A 15,439-nucleotide genomic window follows, 5' to 3' on the forward strand; every position below is an offset into this window, starting at 1 on the left:
GCCTCTACTTGACTAGCTCGTTGATCAAAGATGGTTATGTTTCCTAACCATAGACATGAGTTGTCATTTGATTAACGGGATCACATCATTAGGAGAATGATGCGATTGACTTGACCCATTCTGTTAGCATAGCACTTGATCGTTTAGTTTGTTGCTATTGCTTTCTTCATGACTTATACATGTTCCTATGACTATGAGATTATGCAACTCCCGTTTACCGGAGGAACACTTTGTGTGCTACCAAACGTCACAACGTAACTGGGTGATTATAAAGGTGCTCTACAGGTGTCTCCAAAGGTACTTGTTGGGTTGGCGTATTTCGAGATTAGGATTTGTCACTCCGATTGTCGGAGAGGTATCTCTGGGCCCTCTCGGTAATGCACATCACTTAAGCCTTGCAAGCATTGCAACTAATGAGTTAGTTGCAGGATGATGTATTACGGAACGAGTAAAGAGACTTGCCGGTAACGAGATTGAACTAGGTATTGAGATACCGACGATCGAATCTCGGGCAAGTAACATACCGATGACAAAGGGAACAACGTATGTTGTTATGCGATCTGACCGATAAAGATCTTCGTAGAATATGTAGGAACCAATATGAGCATCCAGGTTCCGCTATTGGTTATTGACCGGAGACGTGTCTCGGTCATGTCTACATTGTTCTCGAACCCGTAGGGTCCGCACGCTTAACGTTATGATGGCAGTTTCATTATGAGTTTATATATTTTGATGTACCGAAGGTTGTTCGGAGTCCCGGATGTGATCACGGACTTGACGAGGAGTCTCGAAATGGTAGAGACATAAAGATCGATATATTGGACGACTATATTTGGACACCGGAAAGGTTCCGGGTAAGATTGGGACAATACCGGATCACCGGGAGGTTATCGGAACCCCCCGGGAGGTATATGGGCCTTATTGGGCCTTAGTGGAAAGGAGGGGAAAGGAGCAAGGGAGGGGGCGCCCCCCCAAGCCCAATCCGAATTGGCAAGGGGGCCGGCCCCCCCTTTCCTTCCTCCCTCCTTCCTCTTCCTTCCCTCTCCTACTCCTAATAGGAAAAAGGGGAGTCCTACTCCCGGTGGGAGTTGGACACCCCCCCTTGGGCGCGCCACCCTCCTTGGCCGGCCCCCTCCTCCACTCCTTTATATACGGGGGCAGGGGGGCACCCCAGAGACACAACAATTGATCATTGATCTCTTAGCCGTGTGCGGTGCCCCCCTCCACCATAATCCTTGATAATATTGTAGCGGTGCTCAGGCGAAGTCCTGCGATGGTAGAACATCAAGATCGTCACCACGCCGTCGTGCTGACGGAACTCATCCCTGACACTTTGCTGGATCGGAGTCCGGGGATCGTCATCGAGCTGAACGTGTGCAAAAACTCGGAGGTGTCGTAGTTTCGGTGCTTGATCTGTCAGGCCGTGAAGACGTACGACTACATCAACCGCGTTGTTATAACGCTTCCGCTTCCGGTCTACGAGGGTACGTAGACAACACTCTCTCCTCTCGTTGCTATGCATCACCATGATCTTGCGTGTGCGTAGGAAATTTTTTGAAATTACTACGTTCCCCAACAGTGGCATCCGAGCCTAGGTTTTATGCGTTGATGTTATATGCACGAGTAGAACACAAGTGAGTTGTGGGCGATATAAGTCATACTGCTTACCAGCATGTCATACTTTGGTTCGGCGGTATTGTTCGATGAAGCAGCCTGGACCGACATTATGCGTACGCTTACGCGAGACTGGTTCTACCGACGTGTTTTGCACATAGGTGGCTAGCGGGTGTCAGTTTCTCCAACTTTAGTTGAACTGATTGTGGCTACGCACGGTCCTTGCGAAGATTAAAACAGCACCAACTTGACAAACTATCGTTGTGGTTTTGATACGTAGGTAAGACCGGTTCTTGCTAAGCCCGTAGCAGCCACGTAAAACTTGCAACACACAGTAGAGGACGTCTAACTTGTTTTTGAAGGGCATGTTGTGATGTGATATGGTCAAGACATGATGCTAAATTTTATTGTATGAGATGATCATGTTTTGTAACCGAGTTATCGGCAACTGGAGGAGCCATATGGTTGTCGCTTTATTGTATGCAATGCAATCACGGTGTAATGCTTTACTTTATCACTAAGCGGTAGCGATAGTCGTGAAAGCATAAGATTGGCGAGACGACAACGATGCTACGATGGAGATCAAGGTGTCGCGCCGGTGACGATGGTGATCATAACGGTACTTCGGAGATGGAGATCACAAGTACAAGATGATGATGGCCATATCATATCACTTATATTGATTGCATGTGATGTTTATCTTTTATGCATCTTATCTTGCTTTGATTGACGGTAGCATTATAAGATGATCTCTCACTAAATTTCAAGATAAAAGTGTTCTCCCTGAGTATGCACCGTTGCCAAAGTTCGTCGTGCCCAGACACCACGTGATGATCGGGTGTGATAAGCTCTACGTCCATCTACAACGGGTGCAAGCCAGTTTTGCACACGCAGAATACTCAGGTTAAACTTGACGAGCCTAGCATATGCAGATATGGCCTCGGAACACTGAGACCGAAAGGTTGAGCGTGAATCATATAGTAGATATGATCAACATAAGTGATGTTCACCATTGAAAGCTACTCCATTTCACGTGATGATCGGTTATGGTTTAGTTGATTTGGATCACGTGATCACTTAGAGGATTAGAGGGATGTCTATCTAAGTGGGAGTTCTTAAGTAATATGATTAATTGAACTTAAATTTATCATGAACTTAGTCCTGGTAGTATTAGCATATCTATGTTGTAGATCAATAGCTCGCGTTTAGCTCCCCTTTTTATTTTTGATATGTTCCTAGAGAAAACTAAGTTGAAAGGTGTTAGTAGCAATGACGCAGATTGGATCCGTGATCTGAGGTTTATCCTCATTGCTACACAGAAGAATTATGTCCTTGATGCACCGCTAGGTGACAAACCTATTGCAGGAGCAGATGCAGATGTTATGAACATTTGGCTAGCTCAATATGATGACTACTTGATATTTTAGTGCACCATGCTTAAACGGCTTAGAATCGGGACTTCAAAGACGTTTTGAACGTCATGGACCATATGAGATGTTCCAGGAGTTGAAGTTAATATTTCAAGCAAATACCCGAGTTGAGAGATATGAAGTCTCCAACAAGTTCTATAGCTAAAAGATGGAGGAGAATAGCTCAAGCAGTGAGCATGTGCTCAGATTGTCTGGGTACTACAATCGCTTGAATCAAGTGGAAGTTAATCTTCTAGATAAAATAGTGATTGACAGAATTCTCTAATCACCATCACCAAGTTAGTAGAACTTCGTGATGAACTATAGTATGCAAGGGATGACGAAAACAATTCCCAAGCTCTTCGTGATGCTGAAATCGACGAAGGTAGAAATCAAGAAAATCATCAAGTGTTGATGGTTGACAAGACCACTAGTTTCAAGAAAAGGACAAAGGGAACAAAGGGGAACTTCAAGAAGAACGGCAAACAAGTTGCTGCTCAAGTGAAAAAACCCAAGTCTGGACCTAAGCCTGAAACTGAGTGCTTCTACTACAAAGGGACTGGTCATTGGAAGCGGAACTACCCCAAGTAATTGGCGGATAAGACGGATGGCAAAGTGAACATAGGTATATTTGATATACATGTTATTGATGTGTACTTCACTAGTGTTTATAGCAACCCCTTGGTATTTGATACTGGTTCAGTTGCTAAGAGTAGTAACTCGAAATGGGAGTTGCAAAATAAACAGAGACTAGTTAAGGGTGAAGTGACGATGTGTGTTGGAAGTGGTTCCAAGATTGATATGATCATCATTGCACACTCCCTATACTTTCGGGATTAGTGTTGAACCTAAATAAATGTTATTTGGTGTTTGCGTTAAGAATAAATATGATTGGATAATGTTTATTGCAATACGGTTATTCATGTAAGTTAGAGAATAATTGTTGTTTTGTTTACATGAATAAAACCTTCTATGGTCATACACCCAATGAAAATGGTTTGTTGGATCTCGATCGTGGTAATACACATTTTCATAATATTGAAGCCAAAAGATGCAAAGTTAATAATGATAGTGCAACTTATTTGTGGCACTGCCGTTTAGGTCATATTGGTGTAAAGCGCATGAAGAAAATCCATGCTGATTGGCTTTCGGAATCACTTGATTATGAATCAGTTGATGCTTGCGAACCATGCCTCATGGGCAAGATGACTAAGACTCAGTTCTCAGGAACAATGGAGCGAGCAACAGATTTGTTGGAAATCATACATACTGATGTATGTGGTCCAATGAATATTGAGGCTCGCGGTAGGTATCATTATTTTCTGATCTTCACAGATGATTTGAGAAGATATGAGTATATCTACTTGATGAAACACAAGTCTGAAATATTTGAAAAGTTCAAAGAATTTCAAAGTGAACTGGAGAATCATCGTAACAAAAATAAAAATTTCTATGATATGATCGCAGAAGTAAAATACTTGAGTTACGAGTTTGGCCTTTAGTTAAAACAATGTGAAATAGTTTCACTACTCACGCCACCTGGAACACCACAGTATAATGGTGTGTCCGAACGTTGTAACAGTGCTTTATTAGATATGGTGCGATCTATGATGTCTCTTACCGATTAACACTATCGTTTTGGGGTTATCCATTAGAGACATCTACATTCACGTTAAATAGGGCACCATCTAAATCCATTGAGACAACGCCATATGAAATGTGGTTTGGCGAGAAACCTAAGCTGTCGTTTCTTAAAGTTTGGGACTGCGATGCTTATGTGAAAAAGTTTGAACTTGATAAGCTCGAACCCAAATCGGAGAAGTAAATCTTCATAGGATACCCAAAAGAAAATGTTGGGTACACCTTCTATCACAGATCCGAAGGCAAGATATTCATTGCTGAGAATGGATCCTTTCTAGAGAAGGAGTTTCTCTCGAAAGAAGTGAGTGGGAGGAAAGTAGAACTTGATGAGGTAACTGTACCTGCTCCCTTATTGGAAAGTAGTTCATCACAGAAATCTGTTCCTGTGACTACTACACCAATTAGTGAGGAAGCTAATGATGATGATCATGTAACTTCAGATCAAGTTACTACCGAACCTTGTAGGTAAACGAGAGAGAGATCTGCACCAGAGTGCTACGGTAATCCAGTTCTGGAAGTCATGTTACTAGACCATGACGAACTTGCGAACTATGAGGAAGCGATGATGAGCCCAGATTCCGCGAAATGGCTTGAGGCCATGAAATCTGAGATGAGATCCATGTATGAGAACAAAGTATGGACTTTGATTGACTTGCCCATTGATCGGCGAGCCATTAAGATTAAATGGATCTTCAAGAGGAAGACGAACGCTGATAGTAGTGTTACTATCTACAAAGCTAGAATTATCGCAAAAGGTTTTCGACAAGTTCAAGGTGTTGACTACGATGAGAGTTTCTCACTCGTATCTATGCTTAAGTCTGTCCGAATCATGTTAGCAATTGCCACATTTTATGAAATCTGGCAAATGGATAAACAAAACTACATTCCTTAATGGATTTATTAAACAAGAGTTGTATATGATGCAACAAGAAAGTTTTGTCAATCCTAAAGGTGCTAACAAAATCTGCAAGCTCCAGCGATCCATCTATGGACTGGTGCAAGCATCTCGGAGTTGGAATATATGCTTTGATAAGTTGATCAAAGCATATAGTTTTATACAGACTTGAAGTGAAGCCTGTATTTACAAGAAAGTGAGTGGGAGCACTATAGCATTTTTGATAAGTATATGTGAAAGACATATTGTGGATCGCAGATAATGTAGAATTATTCTACAAAGCATAAAGGAGTGTTTGAAAGGAGTTTTTCAAAGAAAGACCTCGGTAAAGCTGCTTACATATTGAGCATCAAGATCTATAGAGATAGACCAAGACGCTTGATAAGTTTTTCAATGAGTACATACCTTGACAAGATTTTGAAGTAGTTCAAAATGGAACAATCAAAGAAAGAGTTCTTGTCTGTGTTACAAGGTGTGAAGTTGAGTAAGACCCAAAACCCGACCACGGCAGAAGATAGAGAGAGAATGAAAGTCATTCCCTATGCCTCAGCCATAGGTTCTATAAAGTATGCCATGCTGTGTACCAGACCTATTGTATACCCTGCCCTGAGTTTGGCAAGGAAGTAAAATAGTGATCTAGGAGTAGATCACTGGACATTGGTCAAAATTATCCTTAGTGGAATAAGGATATGTTTCTCGATTATGGAGGTGACAAAAGGTTCGTCGTAAAGGGTTACGTCGATGCAAGTTTTGACACTGATCCAGATGACTCTAAGTCTCAATCTGGATACATATTGAAAGTGGGAGAAATTAGCTAGAGTAGCTCCATGCAGAGCATTGTTGACATAGAAATTTGCAAAATACGTATGGATCTGAATGTGGCAGACCCGTTGACTAAATTTCTCTCACAAGCAAAACATGATCACACCTTAGTACTCTTTGGGTGTTAATCACATAGCAATGTGAACTACATTATTGACTCTAGTAAACCCTTTGGGTGTTGGTCACATGTCGATGTGAACTATGGGTGTTAATCACATGGTGATGTGAACTATTGGTATTAAATCACATGGCGATGTGAACTAGACTATTGACTCTAGTGCAAGTGGGAGACTGAAGGAAATATGCCCTAGAGGCAATAATAAAGTTATTATTTATTTCCATATATCATGATAAATATTTATTATTCATGCTAGAATTGTATTAACTGGAAACATAATACATGTGTGAATACATAGACAAACAGAGTGTCACTAGTATGCCTCTACTTGACTAGCTCGTTGATCAAAGATGGTTATGTTTCCTAACCATAGACATGAGTTGTCATTTGATTAACGGGATCACATCAGGAGAATGATGTGATTGACTTGACCCATTCCGTTAGCATAGCACTTGATCGTTTAGTTTGTTGCTATTGCTTTCTTCATGACTTATACATGTTCCTATGACTATGAGATTATGCAACTCCCGTTTACCGGAGGAACACTTTGTGTGCTACCAAACGTCACAACGTAACTGGGTGATTATAAAGGTGCTCTACAGGTGTCTCCGAAGGTACTTGTTGGGTTGGCGTATTTCGAGATTAGGATTTGTCACTCCGATTGTCGGACAGGTATCTCTGGGCCCTCTCGGTAATGCACATCACTTAAGCCTTGCAAGCATTGCAACTAATGAGTTAGTTGCAGGATGATGTATTACGGAACAAGTAAAGAGACTTGACGGTAACGAGATTGAACTAGGTATTGAGATGCCGATGATCGAATCTCGGGCAAGTAACATACCGATGACAAAGGGAACAACGTATGTTGTTATGCGATCTGACCGATAAAGATCTTCGTAGAATATGTAGGAACCAATATGAGCATCCATGTTCTGCTATTGGTTATTGACCGGAGACGTGTCTCGGTCATGTCTACATTGTTCTCGAACCCGTAGGGTCCGCACGCTTAACGTTACGATGACAGTTTCATTACGAGTTTATATATTTTGATGTACCGAAGGTTGTTCGGAGTCCCGGATGTGATCACGGACTTGACGAGGAGTCTCGAAATGGTCGAGACATAAAGATCGATATATTGGACGACTATATTTGGACACCGGAAAGGTTCCGGGTAAGATTGGGACAATACCGGATCACCGGGAGGTTATCGAAACCCCCGGGAGGTATATGGGCCTTATTGGGCCTTAGTGGAAAGGAGGGGAAAGGAGCAAGGGAGGGGGCGCGGCCCCCCAAGCCCAATCCGAATTGGGAAGGGGGCCGGCCACCCTTTCCTTCCTCCCTCCTTCCTCTTCCTTCTCTCTCCTACTCCTAATAGGAAAAAGGGCAGTCCTACTCCCGGTGGGACTTGGACTCCCCCCCTTGGGCGCGCCACCCTCCTTGGTCGGCCCCCTCCTCCACTCCTTTATATACGGGGGCAGGGGGGCACCCCAGAGACACAACAATTGATCATTGATCTCTTAGCCGTGTGCGGTGCCCCCCTCCACCATAATCCTTGATAATATTATAGCGGTGCTTAGGCGAAGCCCTGCGACGGTAGAACATCAAGATCGTCACCACGCCGTCGTGCTGCCGGAACTCATCCCCGACACTTTGCTGGATCGGAGTCCGGGGATCGTCATCGAGCTAAACGTGTGCAAAAACTCGGAGGTGCCATAGTTTCGGTGCTTGATCGGCCGGGCCGTGAAGACGTACGACTACATCAACCGCGTTGTTATAACGCTTCCGCTTCCGGTCTACGAGGGTACGTAGACAACACTCTCCCCTCTTGTTGCTGTGCATCACCATGATCTTGCGTGTGCGTAGGAATTTTTTTGAAATTACCACGTTCCCCAACACTAATTAATTAAACCATACATTGAAACTATGTAAAACATTTCAATGCGAAAACAAATGTGATCATAATCGCAACCAAGGTAACAATTGATCCAACGGCATAATGATACCAAGCCTCGGTATGAATGGCATATTTTCTAATCTTTCTAATCTTCAAGCGCATTGCGTCCATCTTGATCTTGTGATCATCGACGACATCCGCAACATGCAACTCCAATATCATCTTCTCCTCCTCAATTTTTTTATTTTTTCCTTCAACAAATTGTTTTCTTTTTCAACTAAATTTAACCTCTCGACAATAGGGTCGGTTGGAATTTCCGATTCACATACATCCTACATAAATAAAATCTATGTCACGTTGGTCGGCATAATTTTTATAAACAATAAATGAACCAATAGATATAAAGATAATATATATACCACATCCGAATCATAGACAGGACGAGGGCCGACGGGGGCGGATACCAAAACCATCGCACTATATAAGATGCAATAATAAAAGTAAGAAAATAATACAAGTATCTATGTAACATACAAGTAAGAATATTTTTTCCTTTCAAAAAGAAGATAAGAACAAGAGGCTCACCACGGTGGTGCCGGCGATGAGCTCGGCGCGGGTGATCGACGACGGTGAAGACGGGGACGGGGCGTGACGGACCGCTAAACCTAGACAAATATTGAGGAAAATGGAGTTTGAAGATCGAGCTTGGAGAGGAGAAAGCTTAAGTAGTGTGGCTCGGGCATTCCATCGAACACCTTGTGTGCATAGGAGATGAGCTAGAGCACCACCAAGCCCTCTCCCCCTCGGCCAGAAAAAAACAGAGCAGTGTGCTCTGCTCTTACGCGAGGGGGTATATATAGGCACATCATTGGTCCCGGTTGGTGGCATGAACCGGGACTAAAGGGGAGCCTTTAGTCCCGGTTCATGCCACCAACCGGGACCAATGATGGTGGGCCAGGAGCGAGGCCATTGGTCCCGGTTCGTCCCACCAACCGGAACCAAAAGGTCCAGACGAACCGAGACCAATGGCCCACGTGGCCCGGCCGGCCCCCTGGGCTCACGAACCGGGTCCAATACTCTCATGGGTCCCGGTTCTAGACTGAACCGAGACTAATGGGCTGACCCGGCCTGGACTGTTGTCCTCTTTTCTACTAGTGAGGCCTTATACAATGGAAGATGCTTAGAGGGATGTTTAGAAAAATAAACCGGATTTTTCTAAAGCATCAGTGCTTATTTGTACAGGGTAGACGCTAGCCTGTACAAATAAGCATCAGTGCTTAAAAAATCTTGATTTATTTCTTTAAGCACCTCTTCTAAACACCTCCTATTGTACAAAGCCTCATTACGTGAACAATCGGCTGCTTGACTCACGACTGCTTGACTGACGAGTGGGCCCCTGCTCGAACTCACACAGTGACACTAAAGCCTTCGTCCTCTCCAGCGGCCTCCTCTCGTATCGACATCCTGCTGCTGCCTCTCACACAAATCTCAAACCCTACCTTGCTCGCTATCCTTCCAGATCCCGAGCTCCCCTCGCGCCCCGCCCCTCCCCGGCCGCCATGCGGATCCGCAGGTCCGCCTCCCGCCTGCTTGGCTCCGCCGTCTCGGGCTCCTGCACGGAGCCGCCCCGAATCGAGCCGCCCCCGCCCCCGCCGCCAGCCCCAGCCCCAGCCCACGAATCCGGCGCCGGGTTCGTGGGGCCGAAGACTTCCTCCGGCGGGGAGCCCTGCTGCGAGCTCAGCCGGTCGCCATGGGACCTCATGGCGCAGCTCGACCTCTCGGATCCCCAGGTAATTTCCTCACCACCCGACCCCCTCGCTCCTTGCCCCGTGCTCTCCCGCCTGGCCGCAGCTTTGTAGCATTCCCGTGACGCCCTGTAGCAGCTAGCATGCCCGCCTCGCTACCTAGCTCGCCTCTGCGGAGGTTACCATTCGGGGTCTGGACCATGTCGCTAGGGTTCCGCTCCCCCAACCCGCGTGGTGCGGGGTCGAGGTCTAGCCGTAGGGCGCGTCAGTTAGCTCCCTCGCGGTAATCTGTGATCGTCTGGCGGCGGCGCGGCGGCTAATCGGGCTGCAAGTTCATCTGTCGGTCGTGAGCCCTACCAACCCGCCCCCCATTTCAGTTCAGCAATATCAGTAGCAGTAGCAGCTAGCTCTTTTCGTTCTTTAACGTTTATTTTCCGAATTACCATCTCATTCAGGTGGAGAAGCTCTTCGTGGAGACTTGCTTCATGAGTGTTTCCTGGCGAGGTAGCTGGCTCTTCCCATCAAGCATTACCATGCCTACTGGCTCCATCAAGGAGGAGGAAGACTTGACCGTAGATATGGTTGACGGGGTCATCTTGAAACTGCACAAAGCTGTGGAAAAGATGGAGAGGAAGCCGAAGCCAAATAAGGGGTTCAAAGTGCAGAAAGGAGTGTGGAGGTGCCGGAAGAATGACGGCAAGAGGTGGTGCTGCCAGCGGCCCGCGAGTGAGCCCAACTCCTACTGCCCGTACCACTTGGACCAGAAGCCCCCCGTCAGCGACAAGCCACGTAGACAGAGGCCCGACATCGACCTGGGCGAGGGGTTCTACTACTATGCGGGGTTCGGCCCCGGCACCAAGAAGCGCCGCACGTCATGCAGCGACAGCGTGCCAGAACCTATTCTGCCTGCTGAATCTCTGAAAGAGGAGGCACCATCTGAAATGCAACTTAATTTTAGTGCTTGTCAGGTACAAGTGAATGAATCAGACCATCAATCAGTGCTCCCGCCATCAGCACACGTCGTCGACGAGCCTGGCACCGCTAGGATGGTGGGCTGTGACAAGGAGAGCAGTGATGATGGCGTGCAGGAGCTTCCACTGCTTGCTAAACAACCAAAAGAGGAGGCACAGTCCGAAATGCAACTTAATTTTAGTGCAGGTCAGGAACAAGCTGATGACTCAAACCATCAAGAAGCAGCGGCATCAGTAAGTGTAGTCAACAAGCCTACGGGCAACGACGGCACCACTGGGATTGCAGGCTGGGACGAGGAGAGCAGCGATGAGGAAGCGCTTGGCTGCAATGGCGAACAACCCCGCGGCACCAAGAGGAAGGGCCCGTTCAAGAAGAGGTGGAGGAAGCCTGTGAAAGCCCGGTCGCTCAAATCTCTGATGATGTCGTAGTGCCTGACTCTCCGTGGTAATTTAGTCTAGTTAGCTCAGCTTAGTCTGCTCCAGTTTTGGTGCTGAGTTGCAGTGTACAAACTGCTTGTAGCATCTTTTTTGTGTGTGTACTGTACTGTTTTAGCTGTGTGTGTGCTGGCCGTTAGATCGATCTGAATTAATTTCTTAAAAGGTGCCGTTTAATCGTTATGGCGAGATGCAGCCACTGTTTTGTTGCGGGTGATTCCATTGGAAACGCTCCCCTAATTCAGTGCAGCCATATGATGCAAATCTACAATACATTCATACAGATTATCTGCATATATACTTGATCTCTCAACGGTTGATGGATGATTGCTAGTTCTGGATGGAACGGGAATAACGCAATTAAACTGTCAATGCAGGTAGCTTATACCTTTTTTGAATTGTGGCGCCAGAGCTTCTGTTAATTCTTTGAGTAAATAGTCAACGAACCCAATAACTTTGTTGCGCTTAGCGTACGTACACGTAAAGGCATTGAATTCACAATGTTTTCTTCACTCTTAATACAGCTCTATTAAGAAGAACGGAAACTGATACTCCCTTCGTCTGAAATTATTTGTCGCTCAAATGGATGGAGGGAGTATTTTCTTTTTATGGAAGAAACTTTTGATTTATTCATAATCTACAAAGAACATAGGAGGTAATAAAAATTATAATTGGGTTCATGGACCACCCAGCGACCACTACACGCACTGGTGTGAGCTGAAGGCGTGCCATCATCATCGCCCCTTCTTACTAGAGTCGGGCAAACCTTGTTGTAGTAGCTAGTGGGGAAGTCATCATGCTAAGACCTCATAGGACTAGTACATCAGAGCAGCAACCATCGTTGATGAAGAAAGTCGTAGATCAAAAGGAACAAACTTGTAAACAACCAAACAATGATTAGATCCAAACAGATCCACCAAAGACCAGCACCTACGAATCCCACGAGATCCGACGGAGACACACCTCCATATGCCCTCTGAGTCCTAAAGACGCTAGACGCACCATCGGGATGCTGAACCTGACAAGAACAAGAGTAGGGTCTGCGAGTGTGGAGCCGAGGTCCTCCACACCTCCATGGCCCAAAGGCCATCGGAGTTGGGGTGGACTGCCGGTGGCACCGACAGGAGGAGAAGGAAAGCCTAAGGTCTTTCTCGTCAAGGAGGAAAGAAGCGGAAACTGAGACTTTGTACCATGCTTGAAAAGTAATGCCATAGGCGTCTGTACAGAAAAATCTAGTAGCTTCCAAAACTTTTTTTTTAGGATAAAAGAAGTTTTATTCCAAAATTATAGGGTTGCAGTTGAGATGTAGAAGTTCCTCAATGCAAGATTGTCCTCTCTGTAGCCATATAGGAGTGCTACACTCGGTACAACTATACATTGCCACTCACGCCAACAGCACACATCGTCGACGAGCCTGGCACCGCTAGGATGGCGGGCTGTGATAAGGAGAGCAGTGGTGATGGCGTGCCGGAACTTCCACTGCCTGCTAAACCACCAAAAGAGGAGGCACAGTCCGAAATTCAACTTAATATTAGTGCAGATCAGGAAGCTGATGACTCAAGCCATCAAGAAGCAGCGGCATCAGTACGTGTGGCCGAGAAGGCTACGGGCAACGACGACACCACTGGGATTGCAGGCTGGGACGAGGAGAGCAGCAATGACGAAGTGTTGGGCTGCAATGGCGAACAACCCCGCGGCACCAAGAGCAAGGGCACGTTCAAGAAGAGGTGGAGGAAGCCTGTGAAAGCGAGGTCGCTCAAGTCACTGATGATGTCGTAGTGCCTGAGTCTCCGTGGTAATTTAGTTAGTTAGCTCATCTTAGTCTGCTCCAGTTTTGGTGCTGAGTTGCAGTGTACAAACTGCTTGTAGCATCTTTTTCTTTTTTGACTGGAGCTCGTAGCATCTTTTTTGTGTGTGTACTGTACTGTTTTAGCTGTGTGTGCCGTCCGTTAGATCGAACTGAAGTAATTTCTTAAAAGGTGTCGTCTAATCGTAATGGCGAGATGCAGCCACTGTTTTGTTGCCGGTGATTCCATTGCAGACGCTCCGCTAATTCAGTGCAGCCATATGGGTGCCTGATGTGACACAAATCTACAATACATGCATACCGATTACCTGCATATATACTCGTTCTCTCAACGGTTGATGGATGATTGCTGGCCCCGGATGGAACGGGAAGGATGCAATTAAATTGTCAGTGAAGCTAGCTTATACCTTTTTTGAACTGTGCCGCTAGAGCTTCTGCTAATTCTTTGAAAACTAATAAGATGCCCATGCATTGCACGGAACACCGAGATTGGGGGTTGACGACGCTGGTAGCGGTCATCACACCAGATTGTTCCATGGCCTTCTGGATTTGACGAGGAAGAGATAAGGTTGATTGTGAGAGACAAGGAGTTGTTTGTAAATATGAAAACAAGTGCAGGCATCTTTTTGCGAAACTGAAGCGGTTTGCTTTGTATGCATCAGATCTAAATCCGACAGCTATTGGTGAAAGATGGCAGACACATCATTATCACCAACTCAGGTTTTTATAGGAGTTGAGAAATAGTCAATGAACCCAATAGCTTTGTTGCGCTTAGCGTGCGTGCACATAAAGGCATTGAATTCACAATGTTTGCATCACTCTTAATACATCTTTATTAAGAACAACGGAACAGATACTCTCTCCGTCTGGAATTACTTGTTGCTCAAACAGAGGGAGTGAGTACTTTCTTTCTATGGGAGAAACTTCTGGTTTATTCATAATCAATTATGATAGTACAAAGAATAGAAGAGATAACACAAATTACAACCAGATCCATGCATGGACCACCTAACTATGACTACAAACACTGGAGCGAGCTGAAAGCATGCCGCCATCATCGCCCCTTCTTACCTTGTACTAGCTAGTTGAGAACTCATCATGCTAAGACCTCATAGGACCAACACAGCAGAGCAGTAACCATCACCCCTTGTTGTACGAGAAAAAACAGAACCGGCTGACTCGGTAGCCCAATGACTCAACTGAGCTATGGTTAGTTGTTGTACAAAAGAAAGAAACTCTCCCACTTAACCTTTATATTTTGTCTTCCAGCAAAAAAACCTTTATATTTTGTTAAAATAATTGTGCCTACCAAACCGGGATTGAACCGAAGGAGACCGGAACCGCTGGCTCATCGGATCGGTTTAGTGGTCGGTCCGACTTTTAAAAGAGAAAATTCACCCATGGTCCATAAACTTGTGCTGGAACTCACTTTAGTATCTCTATTTACTTCAAAAATACCTGAAATACGAACCCTAAACTTGTCAAAGGGGTTCACCTATGGCCCAAATAAGATTTTGTGTACGTATGTGCTGATTTGGCGCCAGTAAAATCGACAAAACTAAAAACCTAGCCCCTCATCTGGTCGAACCAGAACCACGCCTGGTCGGACCAGACCGCGCCCGCACCTGGTCAGACTCAACCCCTCTTCTCCATCGCTCTCTCCAACATAGTTACCAAAATCGCCGCCGGTAGCCACTGCCGCCGCCGGCTGCAAAAATGATTGCCGCCACCTCCAGCCTCTCATGTCGTCGGCCGCATCCTCCTCTTGTCTTCTTAGAGCTCCATTCGCTCTAGACTCAGTGGCCACTTAGTTGTTGTGCCTTTCATCGATTGCCCCAGTTGTGGCGACGCCGTGAAATTCTACTGCTCCAGCACGTATGAGCACGATGGCTTGGGTGTTCTACAAGTGCGGCAAGCACTCTATAAGTGTGTCAATCTGCTTGGCTTGCAAGTGTGTCCAGATTCATGCCCTGCTTGATTTGTTTGCCCTACTTAATTTGTTTGCTCAGTTGTTGATGATGATGCCTAGTATAGTCTCAAGCACAAATTGTTCTAGCTACTGCTTGCTATGAATCATGCCCTGCTTAA

At 45.6% G+C, this 15,439-nt stretch overlaps 1 protein-coding gene and 1 long non-coding RNA gene across 2 annotated transcripts; one reads left to right on the forward strand and one right to left on the reverse strand.

Moving 5' to 3' along the window:
- Nucleotides 1–8,642: 8,642 nt before the first annotated feature.
- On the reverse strand, nucleotides 8,643–9,273 carry LOC147976868 (uncharacterized). The gene is made up of 3 exons (XR_015602182.1): nucleotides 8,979–9,273; nucleotides 8,813–8,870; nucleotides 8,643–8,725 (listed from the first exon to the last, which is right to left on the reverse strand). It is a non-coding gene; the product is annotated as an uncharacterized LOC147976868 (long non-coding RNA).
- A 551-nt stretch (nucleotides 9,274–9,824) lies between these two features.
- On the forward strand, nucleotides 9,825–11,857 carry LOC147976869 (uncharacterized). The gene is made up of 2 exons (XM_087519081.1): nucleotides 9,825–10,183; nucleotides 10,594–11,857. The coding sequence occupies exons 1-2, from the start codon at nucleotides 9,953–9,955 to the stop codon at nucleotides 11,536–11,538; spliced, it is 1,176 nt and encodes a 391-aa protein (XP_087375207.1). The 5' UTR covers nucleotides 9,825–9,952; the 3' UTR covers nucleotides 11,539–11,857.
- Nucleotides 11,858–15,439: the final 3,582 nt, after the last annotated feature.

The sequence above is a fragment of the Triticum urartu genome, chromosome 4A, assembly GCF_056163025.1.
Source record: "Triticum urartu cultivar PI428250 chromosome 4A, HENAU_Tu73, whole genome shotgun sequence".
NCBI classification, from domain to species: domain Eukaryota; kingdom Viridiplantae; phylum Streptophyta; class Magnoliopsida; order Poales; family Poaceae; genus Triticum; species Triticum urartu.

Bases quoted from the DNA above. Each gene is read 5' to 3' on its own strand.
- LOC147976869 (XM_087519081.1), top strand. From the start codon at position 9,953: ATGCGGATCCGCAGGTCCGCCTCCCGCCTGCTTGGCTCCGCCGTCTCG. The intron at 10,184-10,593 runs GTAATTTCCTCA...CATCTCATTCAG, and splicing joins TCGACCTCTCGGATCCCCAG to GTGGAGAAGCTCTTCGTGGA.